Source organism: Lissotriton vulgaris, chromosome 8 (assembly GCF_964263255.1).
Source record: "Lissotriton vulgaris chromosome 8, aLisVul1.2, whole genome shotgun sequence".
Classification (NCBI taxonomy): Eukaryota; Metazoa; Chordata; class Amphibia; order Caudata; family Salamandridae; genus Lissotriton; species Lissotriton vulgaris.
The window spans coordinates 1247543603-1247571293 of NC_141696.1; the positions used below are offsets into that span (position 1 = coordinate 1247543603).

The 27691-nt window shown below is 40.8% G+C and overlaps 1 protein-coding gene across 1 annotated transcript in view; it reads left to right on the top strand.

Moving 5' to 3' along the window:
- FLT1 (fms related receptor tyrosine kinase 1) overlaps positions 1–27691 on the top strand; it is a 451054-nt gene that overhangs the window by 101845 nt on the left and 321518 nt on the right. The window contains exons 7-8 of the mRNA XM_086935163.1: positions 1269–1437; positions 24110–24227. Of these exons, the coding sequence (XP_086791289.1) occupies positions 1269–1437; positions 24110–24227 (287 nt within the window). The remainder of the gene's footprint in view (positions 1–1268; positions 1438–24109; positions 24228–27691) is intronic.

Below are 27691 nucleotides of genomic sequence, written 5' to 3' on the forward strand. Positions count from 1 at the left end.
TCTTTTAGAAACAATTTAAGAAAGCTTGATTGAAATTTTATTTTCAAGATCAAATCAATATTACTTTGATCCGTTGTTGCGGGCCCCTAAAATGAGTGGGGCCCATAGGCTGGTACCTACTTTGCCTATTTGGTAATCCATATGCACTAATTCACACCCATCCATTCATAGGCTTGCCCACATTCTCCTACCATTCGCAACCGCACACAAATGCACAAGTACATTAACATTCATACATGCACACATACATTCAACATTACATTTTTTTTTACTGGGGCAGCAGTGATTTCGTGTGGTGGAAGGGAAGTCTTGGTGGATCCTGGAGTAAGGGAAAACAGGAAGATCCCACTGCCTTTTCTCATTGGCTGACCTTGTCATTGGCCAGCCAAAGAGAGAAGGACCTTCCTTCACTCTGTCACAGAGTGGGATGGGGTCAAAGAGATTTGGGGGTCTAATAGGATGGCGGGCAGATCGCCATCCTAATAGACCCCGCATTTCTCCCACCTCTAAATGAGGCAGATAAATCAGTGCGCTCACCTCTGAATAGGGCCACAAGTTTAGCGAGTAGGCATCTACCATATGCTTCATCTTCCAAATTCTATATGATCCCCTTGGTGTCCTGTCCTTTTAAAGAATCATTCCTCTCAATGATCATCCATCCACAGCTTCGCACTGTTCATTATTACAGTTCTCTCCAGTGAGTCTTTCAGATGGACCAGACACTCCCCTTCAGGGATGTTGTGGAAATGGTAGCATTATCATACATTGGACATCAGAAACTGGGCCTCCTTGTTTATCATCATATCAAATTGTAACTCTTCTTGCAATGCAAGCAATAATTTTGATTATAAAGTTTGCATGAACATTAACTCCCTCTAAGAATTTGAAAGCCCAAGGCAAGATCATTAATAATTGCTTGGCACTTTTCTGAAATTCGTCATCATCGTTCATTTTATCTTGAGAGTTCATAGAATCGTACACTACGAACAACCTTTGACAAGTAGTGTGCACAGCTGGTGATCCTGAGCATAGTATGTAAATCCTGGATTATATTAGCCTTTTGAAGTGTGAAGGTGTAGTGTGACACTATCTAAATCACACAGACCAATAAATAATTAAATACAACTCTTTGGCTATACTTTATTTTTCTCTGCAGTGTTACGTTTTGTAGACTGGAGGCTTGAATAGACAGTACATTTTATATAGCCATCGTATACTTATTTGTGAAACGTGATGTAACTCATAAAAAATGTGTCCTTTATTTTTAGGCAAGTAAGGGGTCAACGATAACTCAAAGGATTACCCAAAAGGAAGGCAACATAATCTCTAGCAGCCTCGTTATCGAGAAGGTCCGTGACATTGATAAGGGGCTTTACATCTGTCGCGTGAAGAGTGGAGCAGTGGAAAAATCTGTAAACACAACAGTGCAAATATATGGTAAGTGATGACTGAATCTGCAAGAGCAAAATTATTTGACTTTGATTCTCTAGGACCTTCTCTAGGTCCTTTTCTCACTTTTCATATAGTCTATTTCCTATGCCAGATATCGAAGATCCTAAATGTTATTACATTTTACATTTAGAAGGATTGATTTCAAAAGAAGAGATACATCTTCTCAGTTAGAGTCCTGCATCTAAGGGAGAAGTCTGACTTTTTACTTATTTTACAAAACCCAAAGATGTAGTGATGGTAATTTAAGAATTTTGTGTACATTTGTAAGCAACCCTTTGTGCATAGATGTAAATGTACAGGAATTTATATAGCGCAAATCACCACTGGTTTCTAAGCGCTTGCTTAGGGAACCTGTCCTGGTATTCCCCCTGTGAGATAACCCCGGCAGTGTATCCGCAAGGTGAAAGCCAGGCATACCGCCACGAGGGGACATTGTGGAGATTAAGCAAGCTATTGCCCAGAGTCGCATGAATCGAGTAGGCACCAGAGCGAGAATTGTCGAGTCCATGGACATTTTAGGACTCAAGACCCTGCCGAGCCGGGAATTGAACCCTGGTCCCGGGCTGACCTCTGCTTCCAGGTCTGCCTCCTCTAACCAGTGAGCCACACTTCTCCACATAGCGGAAATTATCTGGCCTACATTAGGACTACCACATGGGTGACCCCTCAGGGTCTACAGATGGGTGCTACCATATAGGCAGGGGATTAATCACAGGCAGAAGAAGATATATTTTGACGAAAAAATGTCCTTTTCCCAAAAGAGTGCATCAACAGCAATGCCAAAAATTCAAAACTTTAGTTCAATCCGTTACCCAAGAAGTACTTCTTGATAAGGAAACTGCATGTTGTCCAAAACAACTGCTGATGAATTTATGAACTTCGCCCTTACACATGGCAAGGCACCAGATTATTTGGAAAAACAGGTTTATTGCCTGAACATCTGAAATCTAGCTGCAAAAACGTGATTAACCTCATTAAATAGGGCTTTACCCTCAATAAAGAGATTACTCATTACTCAGGCATGCATGTTGTAGACTGCATTATGTGGTCAGCCTTAATAAATCCCTGCCATTCACAAGAGGGATCAAAATCATACTTTGTAGGGATCTTTTCAAAAGCCACGAGGCTAATTATTTCTGAAGTGTTTTAATGCCCCTTTTTGTTTGTTTTTGTTTTTAGCGTTTTACAAAGGCTTAATGAAAGAAGTAAATTAGCAATTATTTTTAGGGTAGGCATTATAGGAAGAAACTTTATTATATAGTATCTTAACCATCAGTACTATGTCATACACAGATTGATGAGCACTTCCTGACATTTATTTTGAGCTATCTCTAGGGCACGATTAAAAACTGCTTCCAGGCTAGTGTTTTTGGTCACAATCTTCATTTATTTGCTATGTTCCAATCCTTAAAGTTTCATTGTGTGGGGTCATGGCAAGCCCTGGTTACATGTGGCCTGGCTCATTCTGACCCAAGCACAAAGACCTGTTTTCACAGAGGACAGAATTATGAGTAGTGTGAAGTCTACTGCACCTCCTCTATTCTCTGCAGCGTATCTAACCTGATGATATTTACCAAAGAGAATGCCCGGGTAGTACAGGGACATGCAGATTTAGGAACTATGGAGATCATCAAAATCCACATATTAAGCTCCATTCCGAAGGGCTTAACACATAGTGGACTATAGTTATTACCCCCATCAAATTCTGAGCCCTGGGGTATCATATTTGTATTTAGGTTCAGGTCACTCGTAATCAAGGCGTCAGAGTTAAAAATAATTCTTTTCAATTTTACTTGAGAATTATCTGAACTTATTTAATGATATTTGTTACCATTTTAGATAATCTCTGCACTATGTTTTATGATCACAGTACTTATTTCAGTCCGAACTTGAAACTTTCTAGAAAATATTTAGTTTCATCCTGAAAGGTGTCTGTGCCTTTATGTTTAAAAAAAAAACTAGGGGAATGATTCAGAGTTTGACAGGCAAGGATCTCTGACACAAACATGGCAGAGTACCCTGTCAACCAAACTGACAATCTGCCTGCTTTATTTAGATTTTGGAGGGCTGTCATGTTTTTGACAGTGATACCTCCACTGAGTATGCCAGCGGAAACCCTCCCTAGACAATCCAACAGAGTTGGCGATGTTGGTGTAAGTACGTTCAACCATACGCCCTATTTAGGGCAGAGAGTCTGATGTCATTTTTGTTCCTGTTCGTGACAACCATGTGAGCAGGGTCCACCATGAAGGGTGTCTCTGAGTAAAGGTAGCACAGAGATAGATACCAGAGAACCCTGGGAGCGCCATCTCTATTCTTGCCCAGACATGAATAAGTTCTGAACATGGCCCTCAAAAAGAGGATTTTCAATAGTCGATATGACTTCTCTTATTGTCCAGCATCTATTCAGCGTTCTTGAAAAGAGATCCAGGGCGAAAGTAAAGAGTGTCATGTTGTATTCTGATAAGACAGCTAGTGACGGACCCTTGGAGGTAAGGCCAACTTTGGAACATACTATTTCTCATCCACTTGCACATGTGAGTCTAACACATATTCATAACCTGCAGCCACACATGGAAAGAAAAGGAAGGCAAGGCAAGGTAAAGGAAAGGACTTGCAGGCACACAGTCCTGATTTACCACATCTCACAATGAGGTACAATCTTCCTCAGTAGCCACAAGAATCTTTCCCCAGCTCACTGTCTATCGCAGAAATTTTGAAGAGCAGACTGCAGGCTGAAAATTGCTGTTTTAGTCAATTGCCACCATCGCAATAGTTTAATTCATGGTGTTTTTGATGAAGCATGTATGACTGCTGTGAGACATTTGACTTACAAAAGCACAATTGTTACCTACAGGTTACCATACTTTATGGGTTAGGTCAATATTGCTGTATGAATTCACTACCACTTTTAAATGCTGTTTCGTGTTCTCATAGCCTTGCTCATGATCGGGTAGGGTATTATTAACATGCCTGTGGATAGAAATCTGACTTGACATTTAAGAATTGAAGAAAAGGCCCTTGTGGCGCACAAATTGTATTTCACATCTTCTGTTTGTTGGAACATGAGCTTTATTTAGGTAGAAAACTGGTAAATGCAGGACTGAATATCCAACGTTGAGCCTTTATTGTGCACTAGAGGACAAACATGGAAACGCCATGTGCAGATAAATTGAGCACCCAGTACCTATACGTTGGACACGAGGTGTACGAATGAATTTGGCTGTTTTCCTTCATGTTTATAAGCATTACATCTATCCATATTGTTTATTCTATAGCACACTGTCATCCATAGGAGGATAAAATACTGAAATATAAAATTGCTGTTGCACTATTTCTTAAAAAACAAAAGAAGTAAAAGCAGGAAAATCATCTCTTATTGCCTGAGATTTCATCTCCACACATCAAACAGAAAGTTGAATTTGTGGCATTACATAAGTGGAAATTAACATAAGAGGAAGGCTTTCTATTTCCTGCAAGGGAAACTTACAGTATTTTGTTTAGAGTTCACCCCTTTGGAAACCACATGAAAGCCTGATACATTGTTATGGAAACGTTTTTAAGGAGCAGTTGCTCCTTAGGAAGAACAATAGTATTTGCAGTGATGGTTGCCAACAAAGGTCCTATGAAAATTATTCCACCTCAAGAATTTTGCGTCCTGTGGGATTACTCATTTACACCATAAGTCACTGCATCATTATACATTGGTTATAAGATGATACAGAGTTTTCCAATCAATATATAGGCTGACCTTTCAATGTTTCTTCTATAAAGAAACAGATCAAGGATTTAGAACCCCCAGAGTATTTATTTTAAGGCTGTTATATAAAATAAATAGCCCAATCAATTTCTACCCACGAGCTGTATTACATCTATGCTTGCTTCATTAGTGTACGTTATTTAGTTTTAGCTGATTGTATTCGTAATTTGAATACTATTTATAGGTATTTTTAGAGATGTATGGATTGTATTGAAGAGCGAGAAATAAATAATGGATCAATCTGAACAATACAGAGTATACAATGCTATGTGGGGAGCAGTTGTTACTGTGTTCACTTCCATTCTTTTTTATTTTATATCACAGCCAAGCTCTGACATCAGTACATGCCTGTAGTAAGAAAATGATGCCACTTCTCATTAGTAATAATGTAATAAAATATTTGTACTAGCCTTCTTCATATGCAACCTCACCCCGGGCAAGAGACAGCTATGTAGCAACTTCCAACAACTAAAACACTATTCCCAATAATGCAGTGGTACCCTGACAAGAATCTGGCCAGCCACCCACCCACCTTGTTTTCTGTTTGTTTTCAAAATTTTCCATGTCAGCCGAATGCCATTAAAAAAGAGTGAGAGCTGTGAGGCAAAAATGGTCCTCTTTTTCCTATGGACTGTGGAACTTGTAGTCACATTTTGTTATACTAGACTTTGAATTAAAGGAAAAAACTGGTCTGAATGCACAAATTATTCTTTGGGCCAACTGCTAAGCTCTCTTGGGGTTGGATGCGAGCTAAGTCACAAAGTCCACTACTATGTGCTCCCATGAATTCCCAGCTGCACATTATTGAGAGTATTACGAACAAATTCCGTGACTTTATAGTAGGGTTTGGGTTGCAGCCATCTGCATCAATATGGTCATGGACCTCCTTAGTGATTTACAACATCCTTATAGTGTGCAGTGGATGTATATATCATATATTATATTTTGTTGTTACAATTGTTTATTTTTGTATGTTTTTCCAATTAAGTTTAGCTAAACAAAATATTCAATTATGCTATATTTCCTTGTTTAAGTTATTTCATAACACTGCTTTATTAATAAAGATTATTCTGATCCCTTCCATGTGCATTTGAGCATTTTTTCGACTTTGGGATGCAAGCATATATTTCAAATTGAATACGTTCAATTACGTTTTTTTCTTGCTGATATAAAGGTCCAATGTTTGTCATGCGCTTAAGATTGTGATTTTTTTTATTGAATTCTTGTCCCATGAAAAACCAGTGGAGGCCCTTCAGCAGTGGCTTAGCTATTTCATGTTTATTTTCAATCAGGAACTCCACTAGAGTAAATATGACTACCTTGCCTTTTAAGTCATTGAGGCCTATTTACAAAAGTAAATTTACATGTTAGTAAATCTTCAAGTATAAATTTACTCTAAAACTTTCAAATACATTTACTACTTTTGACTTTTCACCATTTCCAAGTGTAAATTTATTCCAAAGTGTAGACTTACATGTCTCCACCCCCTGAAATCAGGAGGTGGAGACACATTTACAAAGGCAAGGTTACTACTTCAAAATGCTCCCACATAAACGGAGATCTGTGCCACCTTGGTGGAAATCTCTGCCACCTGCATGAAGATCTCTACCACTGTGGTAGAGATGTCCACCACTGTGGTGATCACCGCCATTGTGGTGGCAATTTCTCTATGAAAAAGAATAGATACGTTGACTAAAGTATATTTTTTTGTTTAAATGATTTATTTTCTTGTAAAATATAAATGTGAAATAAATTAAAATAATTATTTTACTCCAGAACTAATGAAAAATAATGTTCTCGCACATTACCCCTTCAAAAGAAATGTTCATTAAATAATGTAACTATAATAATTAATTTAATATTTTTTCTTTTCTTACTTGTGTGTGGTACTGTGCTAGGGCCTGTTAGAGCCCGTTCCTTCCTTTAACGGGCATCATTGTAGTGCCTTCAATGATGCCCGTTCAATGCATTCAAGAGTTTGACGCTGGCTCAGGCAGTATGTGCTGGCCCCAGAGATCTAAACACGCCAATGCGCGGACGCGCAGTGGACGCACACCAAAGGTAAGCCTGTCCACGTCTGGATGGCACAAGGGGCCAACTAGATGATTGGGACATCTCAGTTACACTGTCTATTTGTTACTGAGACTTGGGCCAAGGAGGACTCTGGCTCAGACTTTGCGTTTGCGACACCACTGGGTTATACGGTGGTGAGACTTATTAGGAACATACAGAGGAAGGGAGGCCTGGCCATTATTTTTAGGGAGCAGCTAAGCTGTACGCTAGAGCCTGTTAACACCACAGTCAAAGGTTGCAAAGTGGGGCTTTTTATGGTTCAAATATCTTTATTGAATTTAAACACACAAGTATTTCCATGTACAGTTATCTGTCTACAAACAAGATCGAAACAGCACCGCCGGGCAGTGCCAGCTGAGAGCGTGAGGTCAGCGCTCGAGACAGTATCAGCCAATTGCTCGTGCGTAGAATAAAACTATAAGAATAAACAAGAAAAAAGAAAGCATAAGGAACCCCTTTTTCCCAGGTACCCCCCTCCCTCCTCCCGTCCAGTGCTCCCTGTCTAAAGTGTGCCTTTTTAAAATAAAAACATTTTGTAATTTTAGCGAGACTGTTGACCTACCGTCCTCCCGGTTGCAAAAAACAGTTCATTTTGAATCGTCACCAAGTGCTTGACCCCTTTGTCTCTTGCGGTAATCACATAATTCTAGGGGATTTTAACCTTCATTTGGAAGAAGAGAATGACCCTGACACCAGGGCTTTCATAGAACTCATGCACAGTTTCGGCTTTAGCCAACGAGTCAATGTTTCGACTCATAAGGCCAGACACATGTTGGATGGGACCAGTTCCAATCAAGAGACCCTGATGATAGGTGATTGTCTGCCGTTAAGCTTGTCTGACTACAGTTTGGTGATGTTTAGTGCACACAAGACTAATTTCATGGAAAGCACATTGGGCAAGAGCGGCAGGAATTGGAGAAAAATCTCATCTGGCAATTTCTCTGATGCCCTTGTAAATTCAAAGAGAAGGACCTTAGGGGTCCAGGTTCACCGGCAGAGAATTGTAATAAATGGGTTAGGTCGGCCATTGAGGAGTTTGCCCCTGTGGTTAGGGCTAGACCTAAGGGTACCTAAGGGTAGGAAGAAACCATTTTAAGCCCTGTGGTTTTCAGAGGAGCTGAAGGATCTTCAAAGGCAGTGTAGGAGGCAGGAATGGAGATGGAGATTGGAAGAGAAAATCAAATACAAGGAACGTATTCTCAAATTCAACAGGGCTACTAAGAAGGCAAAATCTGTGTTTTTTTCACAGAGGATTAGATCGGCTATTACTATTCTTAAAGAACTCTTTAACATGGTGCGCACCCTCCTGGCATCTCCAATACATCAGGCGATAGAAAACTTGCAAGTATTCTGCAATAAGGTGGCAGAGTTTTTCAAAGGCAAGATTATGAACATCTTTACAGACTTCCCTGCACATAATGATAGCCCCAATGATTTTGGGATGGCAGAAGGGAAGGAGGGGGTCCATCACTTCCAACGGGGAAGATGATAATCCAGATCTGCCTAACCCCAGATGTTTAGCCAGGTTCTCCCTGTATCCTGTGACTAAAATTAAGACTCTGTTAGAAGGAACCACCTCGGGCTCGCTGGACAGAGAAACATGTTTTTTTCCATACAGAAGGGAGCATCCAATAACCTTTCAGGTTTGCAGTGCCATATAAATTATGCCAAAAAGCAAGTAGGAAACTCTGGGAAGTACCCAAGTTTTAGATGGAAAACCACAAGGGTATCTTGCAACTTGCAACAAATATAATTTACAATATTATTGATTGAATGGGCCATGCTGCCATCTTCTAAAATGCAAAACCCAATGTCCTGGTTGAAACCACCTGTACTATGTCTTCTGAGAGTTTCACTTCATATTTTGGAATTATGAACCATTCTGCCATCACAATTTAAAAAAAAAATATTTATAACTGGACTATTTGAACTAATTTATGTTGATTTCTAGGTGAATTTAGCAATGTAACAATTGCATATATGTAACATTTATATGAAAAAAGACCGAATGAAAAAAGGAAATAATTCATGTAATTATATAGTGGCACTCTACCTAATAAAGGGTATCTACTCATATGGTTGTGCTTGTTCCAGTTTTTAATGCATAGAACATAAACCTTGAAGTGCAGTAACACCTTCATGGTGGTGTTGGCAATGCAGATAGCAGTGAGGCCAATATTGATTAGGCAAGAGTTCTGCTGCCCGTTTTTTGCCCCTAATGTGGTTCTCTTAAGCTTTCAAAGGGGGAAACATGATGAAATATCTGGTCCCCTCAACTTCTTTGATTTTCTACTACATCGTTACAATTATTAAATGAAAAATAACTTGGAATCAACTATTCACCATTCAGTGCAGAAACCTTGTCCTTGTCATAATTCCTCATTCAATAAAGCAATATAAAGTGATGATATGCTTCGCCCCAAAAAAACAACACTTTATAATCTCCCTCAATGGCCTGTTTGGAAAGAGCTCTATGAATGTGTCACAGATGTTGTGGGAAGGGCCAAAGAGCACATGTTTTTTTCATATTCTTTTAAATTTTATACAGAACACAGGTCAAATGGTTTATAAACAAATTAGTCCCCTAAACCTTTCCCAGTGGAGTGCTGCCCCGCTACAGTATGAGTGAACTTTTTCTTCTGACTGTGACTAAGTATCCATGCATTCATTTTCTGTTGAATTCGGTCGTGTTTTCTTTAACGAATGAAGTGAAACTAAAGAGACATGTAAACATGGGTGCAGTTCATTAAGGGGTCGCATACATACGCCCATCACACATTCTAATAGGCCTTACTTCATGCGAGTTAAATGATTTTTAAGCAGACTTGTTTACTCAGAATTCCTCGCATTCCTGGTCTGACTGTATAATCTCCATCGAGTACAAGTGGGTCGCTGCTTGGGGCTATTGTCTTTTTTTCCAGTATGTGTTTGACTTCAGGAATGTTTCCCTTCTGCACGGGGTGGGAGTTCGCTGAAAACATTTCAGACGCACATGCTGCTTCAGTGGGCCCTGCTCGCCCTTTTCATCATCAACCTCGGCTATGATGGGAACTCTTTCTCGTGGTTGAAAATATCTGCCCAAGTTGAGTTCAGGCCACCGATAACTCTTTCAAGATGGCGCCCGCTGTGACACTCAGAGGCAGTGTATGGTGTGCAGTGATTCCCCGAGGCTCTTTGGTGTTGTCTAAAGTGGTAATGGATGCCCCTCTTGCACCTCGATGATATACACAGCTAAAACATGGTATATGTATGATGGGACTACATATTTATGGCATATTACGTTTTCCAAAAGGTTTTTACTGAAATGAGCACTCAAGGGCAATTGAAGCACACTTTAAATGGGGGAGTACCTACCTCAGCACCATAAATGTCGGATCGCATGTGTGCAGACCTTAGACTTAGAATCCTCTTAAGGAGCATTGACCCTCCCACAATATAAGCCATCACACACTGCAGCAAATTATATTGATCCATACCTTTGGGACAGGCAGCAGTACTGAACGTGCAGTATAAGAGGAGGAGGTGTAGCCCTGTCACAGTGCACCATGTGACATCATCCATCCTCCTTATGGTTGCTGTGAAGTGCACATGTCCTATTGGCCGTTATTTTCAAAGCGGCCAATCTGACATGCACACTAGATTCGTTTTTTCAAACTCCCTTGAATTACAGTAGTCAAGCGGTAGGAAAAGTACGTTATTTTTGTAGGCTTTTTGCTCCACCACTATCATTTTTACCAGCTTAGATATATCACTATACTGTAGTATAACTAGGGAAGAAGGACAAGGTTTCTGAAAATAATACTTTTAAATTAACTTTGTTAACTTGTGCCGAGGGTTGCATGTAGTGGGCACTAACACTCATGTTAGGGGTTGGGGCTGTGGCAGAAGCAATCACTGAAAGAGTTTATTTGCCACTTTGTACAAGCATTGACAAAGTCAATACGTTTGGCATGCATTTTGAGCCCTGTCTCAAACATTAAAAAACCTGCTTACACTCAAAAAAATATTTTGTTGTATATAGAGCAGCTATAAGATAAATATTTTAATGTGTGATGATTCATAGTACTTTTGAGATGTAAAATAGTCTCTCCTCGATTATAACGCCAGCACTCCGTAGGAGGTGGAATGTACATGGAAGAGGCAACAGCATGAGGTGAAAGGCAAGTCCTTCTCTGGGTTGCACCAAAGCTCACACTATGTATAAGTGAAATAATGTGTTATGTTGGGTCTTATAGAGAGCAGCTATAATTTATATCAGTTTCCAAATGTGAAATCCCACTGCTGTAACATAGCAATAGTTGAAAACAAAACTCGTTACCCACTGTTTATATCATAAACACCTTACATGCCAGGCTGACTGGGCTCTCTGAGAGCCTGTCAGCACAGCCCTGCTTGTCTGCTTTGACTGAAAGCGTAAAGCACAGTTACCTTTTAGACCGGATTACACAACGCAGGCCATGGTATGTATGGCTCACCCACTACTCCTCTGCCCCTGCATAGCAGCTGAAAGCAGGGGCAGATGATTTTGAGGGTCATACGTAACATAAAATTCTAGATGGGTAAAAAGTGAATTCCATTGATGTTTTTCACCTCAGGGTTCTGAGTGACTTTGCCCTTGTTGTCTATTTGATGTCACTCAGAACACAGAGGTGAAAAACATCCCTGTAATTCACTGTTGCCCATCTATAGTTCCATATGTAACGGTTAGTGCTGGAGGCAGCTGAACTGCCAAACCAGACCCAAAAATGCAGTTGCTCTGTGCTGAAAATGCGTTTGAAAAGGGAAGGAATTAAAGTGCATCATATTGCTGAAACTGTGACTTTTTTAGATGAAGATGAATTCCTAAAGGAGACTGCAGGCTAACCACAAGGATATTATATAATGTGTTCTTTCTGAAGAAGGGCCACTTTCCCTGCAGTATGTACATTAATGGCACACGTCCCTGCAACTGACGGCATCTAATCTCCTCCAGCCTATCTATTCATATCACCTACCATGTGCATGAACTCGCACTAATAATCACCAGCCTTCTTTTAAATTAATTTACCAAAGAGAACCTGGAGTAAACGCATGCAATGGTTCTTTGTGAGCACTAGACGAATCCCTATAGTCAACACTAAACAACTAGTAATAACCAATAATTACTGGATTAACCACTTCCTTGGGTTCCAAAATAGCGTGCTATTCACTGTAAAGTGCTTCAATTCCTTGTCAGGGGTACTAAGCTCTTTATAAACGCAGCTACAGTACAGTGCATGTGCTGGGGAAATTTCATCATTTGCGTGAGTTCCTCTCCCATGGATTGAAGGACTTTTTCAACTTCAATGTGTTAATTGTGCTATTTGGAGCTAGATTAAATCATTGTACGGTGACGGGTCAAATGAACTGCCAACACCATATAGTATACCTGTTACCTGTTAAATAATAGTTAGAACAACAATGCATTTTTGCACAGAAACAGAATAATTTGTAATTACATAAACCATTAAACAGTTAAGTTTGCAACTTTAAACAATCCACTTGAATCCCCTAATTCGAGTGATTTATTAGGATACTATCTACTAATAACTTGAGAATTAGTTAGAGACAAGAGTTTTCTGAAGTACCTAGAATAACCAACGTGACACATCAAAGTATGTTATATACCATTACTTAGGGGTGCTTAAACTAAATTATTGCACACAAACTCAATCTTTTTTTTCAAGATAGTGTTTAGTGTAAGCCTAGGCACTAGATAACCAATTGGTTCCAGATAAAGGGGCGAGGCTGGTTTGGATAGAGTGTTTTTGACTGATGAAGCCTTTGATGAAACGAATAAGATGTATACTGCAAGATCAATTATTTGGAAATAGATGTACCATTACTTTGGTTATTTACTAAATGAAGCTACAGACCTTGACTTTAAATCAATCACAAGTCCAAAAATATTACTTCTTATTAAAAATGTGCAAGGTGTTGGTGAGTGGTCTGTAAAAAGGTCCAGTTGGTCCTTGTTGCTGATCTTCCATTTCCCATATCTCAAACACATCTCTTCAGTGCATTTCAAGTCGTTCCAAGATGGTACGCTGCATTGACTTCTCTTTAACAGGGAACTACTGGTCCAAATCTGATTTAAAGGCATTTCAATAAAGGCACTGGGTGGGCATGGTTACATTCTCAAATCTTCATAGAAGGAAGATGGAGGAGGATAGAGGTAAAGTAAGCATGTGGATGAAAGCAGGTCTTATTCCGCGAGGAAGCATAAGATTACTGGGGCAATAGAAGGGTTAGAAGAGGGCATTTGTAACAATTTTCTGTCTTGTATAGACATGCACACAACCTCTCTACTTCTCCAAGAGCAAAACCACAAGTTGTATCAATAAGCTGTTTAGGCGGCTAAACGAAGTACTTGGGATAATATTCTGAAACCCGATGACCTTTTATCAATCTGTAATATTTTGTAGTTATTTAGGAAGCTAGATAGAAGAATATCCTGATGGTATTTTTCTATACGTTCTTTATGACATTTGTTTATATTACAAAGTTAGAATGTAAGAATTCTATGATTATGAGATTGGTTGCTCCTCAGACTACCATAAAATTAGATGTTACTTTGAAGGGACCTTAAAATATAGCAGGCTTTCTGTATTACACTAACGGAAAGACTGCATTCTAAGAAAGATGGTGGTGGTGGTAAAGGTATCCATTATTAATTATAGATAAGTATTGATCACTGGAGAAAGTCTTCATTTAGAATGAAAGACACATTTGAGAGATACAAATATTTCTTCTTAAATGGTAAGTTTAATAAAGTTCAAACAAGGCCCTGTATGGTGTGATAAGCACCATAAAACCAATTATGGAAAGTAATCTATATGACGGTGTCTAAAGTTAATAGAATTGCATGTAACTATGATGGATTATAGTTCAGTACATCTACAGTTTCTTTAGAAATGCATATTTTAAATTTAGTTGTAGTATTTTCTGTATACCATCAAACATTGAAATCACAATTCACTTGGCTGGTATGTAATTTGTAGATGTCCTCTTTACCACTTATAGTGAACACAAAGAAAGTGCTATTATAAGGCCTATGTTTGCCTCAGGTTCGGGTTGGCTGCTGTCTTAAGTAGTTGAAGAGCTGGAGCACCTGTATTTTAGCACCTTAGAAAGTGGTAAATGGTTGCTTGTAACGGGAATGTGAAAGACTATGCTGCTTTAGGCTGGAATGGTAGCAGCATCTGTTGACCGCTCTAAAATAAACAACAAAACATAATTTCATAGCGCAAAGCAAAATAACAACACCACTAAAATATAAGAGGGCAAAGCACAACAAAACACTTGACAGACACAACCAACACAGTAAACACAACAGCACCACAGGTAACCGCTTAACGGCGGTGGCAATTCCGCCGCGGTGGGCGGTTTAGCACAGTGGGCGGGGCCGCGTCGGCCAATGGACATGCGCAGCTCTACGGAGGTAGGGCGTGCAACGGCCATTGGCCGACGCAAGCAGCGAATGGGTTAATAATGCAACCACAAATGTGCTTGCTACACACCACTTCCAAATATCTGCTAATGATGCGGCCAACTTTGAAGCTGGGGAACCAGGTTCGAGCCTGGCAGGAGGCTCAAGCTTTTTGTGATTCTGTGCAAATCACTTAATGCCTAGAAATTAATGTGTTTGTATGTAATTCAACTGGTGCTTATGTAAAGCGTTCTGATACGTTCAGGTCGAGTACACGCTATATAAAACTGCAACAGCAAAAAAATGCGTTTGCATTAAGTACTTCCCTTCTTAACACCAGGGACATTCAATTGTGTTGATGCGTCAGTCTGAATTTCATGCTTTATTGTGTTTTTGCAGTTTAGCTTCTGCTTTTGTGCTAAAGGGACAAGGACAGAATGCAAATGTTAAAACACGCCAGAACAGAACCCAAACATTGTTACTCTGCACAGAGAAAAGCCCACACCAATCCTGAGAAATGTGGCTGCACAACAACATCTGTGTAATTGAATCAAATAAAACGCCTGGGTCGTGATAATTTGCACCGAGGTGTTACTAATCACCATATTAAACATGTATTTGAGTGGTATATTACTCAATTCCTTCTTACTGCATTCCTTTGCTTAAAAACAAATGTTCTAGTGTGCCTGCACAGATAAAATTAGACAAAATGGAATTTTGATTAGCAAAGCAGCACTGATCACTACAACAGATGGAGCAAACTGGTACACACTTACAATATTTATAATAGTGCTATGAGGCGCTTCAGTACGAATTAGGGACAGTCAGGTATTTCATGTAATTCGGCTGCGGTTGTCAACGGAAATTTAACCACGGAATGTAATTAAATTCATGATCTTTGACATTTGTGAACCATACGCTTCCCCCAGGGTCTATGCCAGAAATGGACCAAATATGATAAGGAAATATCATGTACACAAAAAACACAGAGAGACGTATTTGTGAATGTTACTTAGAAGTTTAATTTCAGGAGATGTGATGTGGACATTGTTGTTTTGAAATGTGGTCAGATTAACATAAAAAATAAAATACCACCACTTCGGACCTAAAACAGACTTTCATGTGTTTCTTCTACGGAAATGAGCAAAGTATTATTGCTGTAAAATACCATTTCAATCCTGTTTCCTTCTGCAAGATCAAATTGCCTTTGCTGAATGTTCTTTTGTGTTTCCTTATCCTGCTCTAATCTCGGTGTGAACAGTTTCTCAATGTGGCCCCCACTCTTCACCAAAATATGTGTTTTGATTGACAATTCTGTCATCAGAATAAAATGTGACTTCTAAGGTAGAAGGTCCTTAAACAAGTATCAGTAGACCACCAGACATGATTTTACACAATATTAACGTTCTAAGATTCCCCTGGTGCAGGAAAAATCCAAGATAGTTGAAGAGTGGTAAACCTGTACCTAAAGCTCACACAAAGCGTAATTGCATGTAAGATCTGATGGGTGTCCATGCATGATTGTGTGAAACTGTCTTTAATCATCTAAGTTGGGGTTAGCGTGAATTACTTCGTACCTCTCAATTACAATTACAGTAAAAGGCTTAAAAATGTTGTAGCTCAGTTGGATAAAGCACCAGGGCAGGACGGGCCATTTTCTATTAAGTGTTTGCGAAGCCGCTGGATCCTATCCTAACCGGCCTCTACAACTCCTTTAGAGAGCAGGGCATACTCACAGAAACGAGGTAGGCAGCAACTAATACCGTGATCCCTAAGCCAGGGACAAATCCCACCCTAAGTTTGTCTTACTGGACCATCTCCCTAATTAATGTCAATGCAAAGATTTTCAAAGGTATTCTGGCCACCCAATTAGGCCCTTACATGCAGGGGATAGTCTACTCCGACCAAGCAGGGCTCATATCTAAACGAAGCAGTAGCGACAACACTAAGTGGCTTTTACATCTCATAGGTAAGACAACCCACTCCTGGATGTCTACCCTCTTGCTGTAGATCGAAGCAGAGAAAACATTTGTTCGTGTCCACTTGGCCTTCCTTCAGATGGAACTTGAGAAAGCGTGACTAGGAACTCGCTTTCAAAAATTGATTTGATGTAGTTATACAGATCACACAACTTGGGTGAGTGACAACAGCCTAACATCCCATTACTTTAGTATATGCAGGGCAACAAGGAAGGGATGCCCCGTTGTCTCCGCTTTAGTTCTCTCAATATACGGAGCCCCTGGTGGAACAAATACGAAAAAACCCTTAATCACGGCATCACCATGGGCAGCCTGGAACATAAAATTGCACCATGTACGGATGATGTTGTGCTTGCAGTCACGCGGCCCCACACTTCCTTGGATCCACCCTTTAAAGAGCTTGCAACCTTTGGTAGTTTCTCAGGATTCAAGGGAAGCATACAGAAGTGCCAAAAGTATAATCTCACTATTCCTCAGAGGGACAGAACTGAACCGGAATGCCTCTTCCCATTTCCATGGGTGTGAGAAACCAGGGCTTTTTGCAGTGTTCCCGCAACTTTTCCCCCCATTTTGACTGCTAGATGCTGGTTTTCTAACTTTGATTGTGCCCTCGGATCTGCTAACCAGACCCAGGGCCTGTGCTCTGTGTAAAAGCATCATGGTAATTAGGTATAATACCAATTGGTAGTGACAACCTACCTCTAAGTCCCTAGTACGTGGTAGGGCAAGTAGGTTTAGAGATCCAGTAGATTTAATACACTCAAGTGCGCACTGCTGTGGTGCCTTCTGTCATTTTAAAAGCTAGCCCAGCCTTGGAGGCTACTTTTAAAATAAAACTATGTCCAAATTCGACCTTGGAATTAAAGGTACTTCCAAAGTCCTAAACCACTCTATTTTTACATAAAAGTCACCTCTGGGGTTTACCCTAGGTGCCACAAGGGTAGGGTGCCATGTTAAAGTAAGCAGGGATATTATAAAAAGATATGTTAGAAGCCCTGGTGGGAAAAAAAACTGCCAATTGGGGTTTTCGCCATTGTTGTGCATTAGCTCCATAGGCCAACTTTTTTTTAATACAAATTTTATTGATTTTAAAATGTATTAGACATTCTGTACATAAACAGCTTAGAAAGGGAGTACAATCTTAACAACATACGTAATGTTGCAGTATTTCTGGGTATACGAAATTATCTTTACAGTCAGTATCTTATAATTGTACCTGCAATTGTAACATACTCAGTGATCGCGATACCATGTCCACGTTATTATTAATGCCTTATGAACAGAACTGCCCCCACCCCTCATGAGTTACCTAACTGGGCCACAAGAAATGCATCTGTTTATACATTAATCCAGGGCACATCTTTCCGTTCCTAGGAGTTATTATCCCCACTAAGCTCATTTCTGTATAGTGCATAAATGTATTATGGGAGGCAACGAGCTCCATCCAAACCCCTTCTAAACACGTGTCACAGCACCCCTTGCCAGTTATCCAAGCACCTACGATTGACAGAGCATGATTATTTATCTGTTAGTGTTAGAGGCGCAATGGTTGCATCTCTAGTTTATTCGTCCCATTCCCTGGCTTTGAAGGTCTCTAGTAGCATATCCCAGGACATGGCAATGGGTTTCTTTCGAAGCCCTTGTTTTTCTTCTCTCTGAATTGCCCCACTTTCAGCCAAACCCCAGTGTTCTACTTCTTCCCTCCATGTAGCGATTATTGGTGGCCTTGCTGCTTTCCACTATCTGGTTATCAGCCTTTATTGCAATTATAAGTGCTAAATCTGCAAAGCGCACCTGTACCTTATTTCTTTTGGGGTGTGGGTAAAGCCCTAGCAGGCAGCTTTTTGCCGTGTTCTATGTTTGTCCACCCACCAACTCTTTCAATATCTGTGCTATTTGCGCCCAATAAGAGGACAATGCAGGGCAAGCCCATATCATATGGACAAAGTCTGCATCCTTCTCCACACAACGGGGACAATTCGCTGCCACCGCGGGAAACATCTTATGTAAACGGTGCGGTGTAAGGTACGCTCATTGCGTAACCATATATTGGAGACATTTAAAGCGTGCATTGCATGAGAATGCTTTTGGGTATCCAAAAAGGGATTCCCACTCCTTATCCGTTAATGCTTCCCCTAGGTCTGCATCTTGTTTGATGCGTAGTGTTGTGAGGGGTGTGGGCATTTTCGCTCATATACTTATGTAGAGCCACTTTGTCAGGTGTCTCCCTGTCCCCATCAAATGTAACATATGCACTAGGTCATGCGTTGGAGGCTCTTACCCGTCCAGGGCCCAGGTTCTCCTGACATAATGGGAGCTCCATAGGCTAACTTGGGAAGGCTTTATTCAATCTTAATAAACTCTAGCTATTGACAGGAGTGAGCTGAAATAATGCTTCAAAGTATAAAAATGATAGTTGCTATAAATTCAGCAACTTGCCATGGTTGGACTTATTATAAATATTACACAAAAGAAGTTATAGAACTTGCTTTTCTGGTGTGCCTGAATTCAGTCCTGTAGCAGTGGCTTCTGACTGGCCACCCTTTGACAGGCTGATCCAAGTACTTTTGATTGCGTGAGAAGGGACCTGGCTGAGCCAAAGGAGGCATCTGGTGAGAGGAGGTCTGCTTCCGCAGAGCAATAGGCAGGAATGGGTAGCCAAACTGGTCTTCAAAGGGGGAAAGACTGTGAGGACGGGAGCCAGGCCAACCCCCACTTCCTGCACCCCAAGCTAGAGGGGAGACCCCCTGTAATTGACTTAGCATAGGGGCTTGAATGTGAGTGTTAGGGAAAGTTAGCATACCTGTAGGTTCGGTTAGCCAGACCTGAAGCTACAGGAGAGATTTTCTCAATTTTGTTTTTTAAGGAACAGTGCTCTCTGGGGCAAGAATATGCCACACTTCAGGGAAGGTGGTCATCATTGAGGGTGGCTTTCTGCACCCCAATAGCCAAGGGTGCCCCCCTGATTGCCAGCCCAGAACCCTTGATAAATATGGGAGAGCGGTCCAGCAGCTCGGATCCTTGTATGGAAGAAACAAGAAGATAAAGGACTACCCTGCTAAACCCCTGGGCTGCACCAAGAGGACTGCACCTGCTGATCACTTTGGGCTTCAGCAAAAGAAGGACTTTGCTTGACTCTAAAAGTTTGAGGAGTGGAAACCCTGAAAACAACAGGTTAAAGGAGCTCTACCTGCATCATCTCCACCAAGAAGAAACCAGCTGGGCTGTATTCAGTGGACGTTTAAGGATTTGGTCAGATGCATTGAGGGTCTTGTAGCCCCAATATTCTAAAGAGCAACTCAGAGATTCTGGAACTTTGGATTGGTGTTGTGGACACTTTAAGCACCCAAAAGGACCTTCTGGAAGGAGATACAGAAGTTTGGAATAATTTGGAAATTTTTTGTGAAAAAGCTCCATAAATTGACCAACCCATTGTTGAGATTCAAGCCACTGACGTTGAACCGCGACACAGCCTGGAATTCAGGTTTGTCCCGCTGAAAGCTCCGGAGCGCCAAGACCTTGAGGATTTCACCAAGGCCCTGCCATAATTGACTAGCAAACCGGCCTAACAAGGAGCCTCACTTAAGGTCCAGAGAAAAAGTAAAAAACGGAAAGTGACTAACTCAGAAGGGAAAAACTTGACAGGGCCCTACTGCTCACTGTTTGTGACCCCTGCTCCATCGCAGTCGACCCGAAAATTGGACTTTGTCCAGGTCAAACGAGACCCGATGTCCCAAGTTGGCGCTTTTGGCTTTTAAGCACTAGAAAGGATTTAATCTTTAAAAATTAATATTTCAGGTACCCTGCATTGGATTGTTGTCGTTTTTATGTGATTTTAATCATAAACATATTTCCTATTTCTATAGATTGGTGTTGAATTTTTATTATGTGTTGTGTCATGTATTTAATAAATTGGTGTTTTTAAAAACCTGTCTCCTTATATTAAGCCTGTCTGCTCGCAGCCAAGCTACCAAGGGTTGAACAAGGATTCATTTATTGAGAACTTGACTGGGCCTTATTTGTGATTGTGGTGTTATTACTAGGTGTAAGTTCCTACGTGCCCTTACTAATATGCCAAATTACAACAATGGGCAACTCAAGGGGTACTGTATCTGGGCCTCCAAATCCACTCTACCATCGAAAAGACATTGGAACGTAATTATGTAATCCTGCTGACATCTGCCTGCTCCGACATACACCCTAAGAAAGGCGGTCCCATCTCTTCGCTGGATAGGATAGTGACCATCAAGATGACCCTTCTTCCAAAGATTCTTTATTTAATGCATACCCTTCTTCTACAACACCCCTTCAGATATATGCGAAACCAAAACATCTGATTGAAAGTTACATATCAGAGGGTAATAGGGCATGCATGTAATGGAAGCAAGCTTACCGGTCCATTGCGGAAGGAGGCCTCGGCATTCCCAATTTATCGCGTTACTACCAAGCGGCCCAGTAGTGGCACATTGATGGAGTGGAACCGTTCACACACTGAAAAGCATTGGTGCTTTATAGATCAGGCGATACCAGGGATGCACATCTGGAAAATCCGATGGCTACTTAAAGAACATCGCCCACTGGGGATCTATATTTCACAGTTGTGCAAGCCACTATTGGGGCAGGGGCAAAAAAATAAATAAAAATCAGAGTTTTAAATAGAGCAAACTCGACCCGAATCCGAACTGGGTATCAGAGCGCTTTAGATAACACCAGCTACGTTACATGAGGACACACATTAATTTTTGTTAGGCACAGGGAGATTAAGTGATTTGCCCAGAATCACAGGATGTTTTAGCGTCATTACTGAGACTCAAACCCAGTTCTCCAGGTCCGAGGTCGAGCGCCCTAGCCGTTAGGCCAACTGCCCAAGAAGCTTTCCACACACATCTCACCGCAAACCTCCTTTATAGAAAATCTGGATTGGGATGGGACACCATGGAGGGCTGCCAATTGTAAGAAAATAGAAGACTTCTTCAACAATTAAGATCTGTTAGACATCCCACAAATTCATGCCAACTATGGAGTGCCCCTTACCGAAAATTGGCACAAAGTGGCTGTCTGGCACTGGGTGACACATCCTCAAGTGTGTTCACACACTAGCAGACCCCTCCTGCCTTTTGAGAAATGGATTCTCACCTACCATGATGACAAGAGTCTTCTCACTGATATATATGCCGTTTTAAAGCACTGAACTACATGTTCAGAATTAAAGCAGGCACGGCACCTAAATACCTCCTAGCTCTAGCCCACCCTTACACTCCAAAGCGTAATCTTCGGTCGCAATCAGCGGCCAACTTTTGTGTGCCAAGATTTAAACTGGCAAGAGTAGGTGGCAGATCTTTTGCACACCTAGGACCTTCCCTCTGGAACACACTCCCTCCCTTTATCCGAAAGGAGGAAAATTACGCCAGGTTTAGAAGGCATGTCAAGACCTGGCTATTTGATCAATAATTCTCAATAGCCACCTTCCTTCTCCTGTTTTTCTACTAGCTGAGTCTAGGCGCCGGGAAACCCTTTTTGGGTAGCTGTTGCGCCCTACAAATCGAAAAAATAAATAAATAAATAAATAAATTCCTGAACGCACCTACAACCCTAAGTAAATCCCTTGCTCAGAAGAGGTGGGAACTAAAATGTGAACTCACCTTCACTCGCCAGGGATGGTGTGATATCTTACAAAGAGCCCACACCTGAGCACATAGCATGTTGGGAAAGGAAACCTTACGTAAATTAGCACACTACTGGTACTACACTCTGGCCAGGATTGCTAAATGGGGCGAGGATGCGAAGTGGTCTGCTGTTGCAGGTACTGCTAACCCACCTGCTCTGGCACTTCCCTAACCACTATTGGACAGAGATCTTGGCAGACATCAAAGACATGTATGAGACTGAAATACCCAAATTCCACAGCTATATCTTGCTAGGTCTTCCCAACTCTTTAACCTATTCTTTGCATTCCGTAAAGAGGAGAGCAATCACCCTGATCCTTTCTGCCACCAAACAATTCATCCTGCATAAGTAGGGCACAGAGATGATGCACACTCATGCTGATTGACTACATAAACAGTGGGACCTCTTAGGCAAGGAAAAAATAATGGCATTCGTAGAGCACAATCTCCAACAATTAGACGAAACATGGAGACCCTGTATACAATATCTTGCGTAAAACTTCAGGGAATCAACCTGTCCAGCATACTTGCGAATACTTCACCTCAGGGGTCTGGAGAACAATGCCACTCCCCTGAGGGATGCACGCCCTGGATTCAACTACCCACCTTGAAAGATGCTTAATGCCATTGTTCACTGAAGATGCAGTAGTTGTCAAGAATTGACCCCCTTTCCACATTTTCCTGTGTTATCCCCCCCATCTCCACTCGACTATTCCTTGAGAATTGGGCTCATACCATATTCCTCTTTCCCTTAACACCCGCCCCTACCCTTCCTGCTGTTACCCTTTTCTTTACCAGTTTCAGGCCCCTCCCATGTCTATTATCTACCTTACTAGCCAGTGGATGTAGGTGAGGATATAGTCTGCATAAGGTTATTTTCTCCTTTTCTGAAGACAAATTAAATAGATTTAAACCTAAAAATGTTGTGGCTGAAGCATGGGATACGTCACATAAGCTCTAGTTCTCAGCACTAGATGTGGGCGTAATTCCGTTTACCGTAATCATGCAGAATTATCTAAGAATTCTACAAGAAGAGTAAATCTGCATTTAGCACAGTTTCTTAGTGCACAAATGCCCCATTGCTTCCAAAATTGGCACGAGGATGCAATTTTGTACTAAGATATAGTTCTAAATGCAGCAGAACATGGTTAGAGAGCGGCAGTTGGCGCTCGTTAATTGCGCTTTACTGTAGGATTTCTTCCCCCAAATTACACAAGCAGGAGTAATCACATAATTATTGGTAACTCTGCATCAAAGAGTAACGCCGAATTACAGACATCACTCAGATTACTCTGGTGTCCTTGAAATTCTGTCCTGGCCTACTCAGCACTCTAAGGCATAAAGATGAGAAATAATAGTAACTTTGTTTTTGAAATAGCGCTTCATCCATCACATCTGTTGTTTCTAAGCGCCTTAATTGCAAGGTGTTACTGTCATGCACCTTAGTGGTATTCAATTAAAGGTTTGCTTCTGTTTCTTAGAGAAAAAGATCAACAGAAAACTAGAAGGTTTGCTCATAATATAATTCAGGGGTCTCCAAACCCGTCCTGGAGGGCTGGATCCATGCCAGATCTTTTGGATATCCCCATTGAGATACATGTAGTAATTTAAAAAATCTGGCATGGATCCGGCCCTCCAGGACCGGTTTGGAGACCCCTGATATAATTCATGTCTATCATCATTTAATCTTATTTATTTATGTCTTTTCTTCACATTTCATTCCCTTTTCAAGATAAAGCCTTCATAAAGGTGAAGAATCGAAGGCAAGGCGCACTAGAACCCATCGCCGGTCAGAAGTCCTTTCGCCTGGCTATGAAAGTGAAAGCCTTCCCTTCACCAGAGGTCTTATGGTAAGACTATCCACAGCAGCGTGCAAGCACACAGGAACTGTGCTGGAGTGAGAGTGGAGTTCTGGTTTTATCTTATGTGAGCATTTCCACTGTTCCTTCCTGGAAAGCTTTGTAGAGAGAAGTTCAGAAGCTGTGCGTTTGGTGCCAAAGAGACTTGAAATAGCAGGGAGGAATTCACATAGGAAACACTAGTTTCTTGTGAGAATTCTTGTAGCGCAAGCTGGTATTTCCGCAATTGCTCTGATAGCAACTGATTAACAAAGTGAGCTGCCAACGTGTGAAACGTGACATCTGCGGAATTGCATATAAGGCGCGTATACATGGGGGTCGTTTACATTATTTGCACTTACTTAATCACTCAGGGACTGGTACAAAGAGGCCAAATAAGAAATCTATAAGTGCGACTAATAACGATTCACAATTTGCAATTTCGTATTTGGAGTGTGCTAAAATGGACTTGGTCAAAATGGTTGCAATTTGATGCAACTTCTCCCGAATAAATACATTGGTATTTTGCCAACTGACCTATGTACTTATAGGTCGGTTCTCAAAATACAGATTCTTAGTGGGTTGCAATTTGACCTGCATCATTAATATGCATGAGGTAAGTCTCAAAATTGCAACCTACTTCGATTGGTCACAGCAATAAGTCTCTGATTACTTATAAATAAAGCAATATTTTTTATTTTATTATCATACAGCCAATTTTTCATAGAGGAAAATGGGATATTTTGAGAGAAAAACGAAAACTTGCACAAGTTTTTTTTGGAGTAGGCAGTGGCCGCAGGGACTACTGCCTCCTCCTAAACTATGTTTTGATAACATTCGCAAAGGGAAAGGGCTCTCTAGGGGACTCTTCTTGTTTGTGAATGGCTTACCACCTCCTTTGAGTTTCTGACAAAATATTAATGTTTTGGGACCAGCAAACACAAATCAACACGGAAGATCTCCCATAGCGGTCCCTGTGGGCTGACACTGGAACAACCTACCAGAGTCGGATGAACGACTGCGCTCCAAGAGAATAAATTGGATTCCACGGTCCTCCTGGCATGCAACATCAAAAACAAGTGGATCACCAACTGAGCTGACACTCTGGCCCCGATGAAACAAAGCCACACAGCAAAAAGTAGCCCACAAGCCAGCTGGTACACAGAAGACCTTAGAATGACCAAACAGCACTACAAACAACTAGAACAGAAATGGAGACCCATAAAATGGGCAGTGCAAAAAGACACTTTCAAAGCGGTCCAGGGAAGGTACCACCACCTAATCCAAGAAACTAAGAGGAAGGCCCTAGTAGAACAAATAAACATGAGCTCCAACAGCAGCAAATACATTATTGCAATAGTCAAGTACTTCACCACACCCACAACTGCCACTGGCAAGATCTGTGTAAAAACCTCTAAAAGAATTTCTGTAGAAAAAAAACAGCTTATACAGCAACTTTGCCTCACAACCAGACCCCCTGATCCTCTCCAGAAGTCTGCCAGTGATGAACAAAGACCACATAATCACTAAGCGGAACTCCATTAGCACACACAAAACCAAAACAATCATGAAGACCAGTCATTCTGGGGCTCCAGCGAGCTCACAGTCTCCCATTCATCCTAATATGATGACTCCTCCGTGAAGCAAGCATCCAGGCACACTCCTTCAAATGGATCAGCTCCGTACTCACCGGAAGAACCCAAACAATTAACATGCCCCCATAATCTGCTGAATTATCAATGAGAGGGTTTGTCGAGTACGCAGCAAGGCCGCGCCAATATAACAGTAAACAACTACAATTGCCAGTGCTGCCGTTTATTAAACAAATTCAAAACCAGAAACGGAATAAAACCGATCCTTCTAAACCTCTCTTTCAGTTTGAGTTTAGCAATTTATTTTTCAAATGCAATTCAGTTCATCTGAGTTCAAAATTCTTACAAAAATCTATGATTATACAAAAAGATCCCCACAAGAAATAATCACACATTAATGGACCCTCATTCTTGTCCCTATTTCCTCGAATTCACAACACCATTCTCTCCTTCAGGCACACAAGTGAAACAACATTCTTACTTCTATATCAGCTCATTCACACATCCATACATACAACCTATTTACAATCACTAGAAACCCACTCTGGGGTACAAAAACTGATATTTACAATATTCAAAAAACAGTCTAATATTTAATGGAGAAAACCATACAGGCTATGTTTACAAATTTCTGCAATAGGCCATCCATAACTACAAAAACTCAAATAATTCTTGAGATGATGACTTGACTTGATTGGCCTAGCACAACCGTGGTCGACGCGTTTCGAATTCCTATGAAAGAGGAATTCTCCTCAGGACCAAATATCTCTCTTCAGTCATTCAGCATGTTCTCGCAGGATTATTCTCATATATTCCTTATGTCCGTCCAGGCGCCTAGCGCCTAGATTGTGATGTCTTTTCTTTTTTCTATGCAGTGTCACAATGGTGATATTCTAATGAATTCCGAAATAATTCGAATTTCTTAAATTGTTGAAATGGCCCAATTTCTCATTAAACGGAGCAACACTTAACTCATGCTTCTCGTGGTGATCTGTTGATTTCCGGAAATGGCAGTTTCCGTAAATCAACAGATCACCACGAGAAGCATGAGTTAACTGTGGCTCCGTTTAATGAGAAATTGGGCCATTTCAACAATTTAAGAAATTCGAATTATTTCGGAATTCATTAGAATATCACCATTCTGACACTGCATAGAAAAAAGAAAAGACATCACAATCTAGGCGCTTGGTGCCTGGATGGACACAAGGAATATATGAGAATAATCCTGTGAGAACATGCTGAATGACTGAAGAGAGATATTTGGTCCTGAGGAGTATAACTTTCATAGGAATTCGAAACGCGTCGACCACGGTTGTGCTAGGCCAATCAAGTCAAGTCATCATCTCAAGAATTATTTGAGTTTTTGTAGTTATGGATGGCCTATTGCAGAAATTTGTAAACACAGCCTGTGTGGTTTTCACCATTGAATATTAGACTTTTTAATATTGTAAATATCAGTTTTTGTACCCTAGAGTGGGTTTCTAGTGATTGTGAATAGGTTGTATGTATGGATGTGTGAATGAGCTGATATAGAAGTACGAATGTTGTTTCACTTGTGTGCCTGAAGGAGAGAATGGTGTTGTGAATTTGTGGAAATAGGGACAAGAATGAGGGTCCATTAATGTGTGATTATTTCTTGTGGGGATCTTTTTGTATAATCATAGATTTTTGTAAGAATTTTGAACTCAGATGAACTGAATTGCATTTGAAAAATAAATTGCTAAACTCAAACTGAAAGAGAGGTTTAGAAGGATTGGTTTTATTCCGTTTCTGGTTTTAAATTTGTTTAATAAACGGCAGCACTGTCAATTGTAGTTGTTTACTCCCATAATCTGCTGAAGCACAAGATCTAACATGCAGAGTCCAACAGGGCTCCTTGCTCAG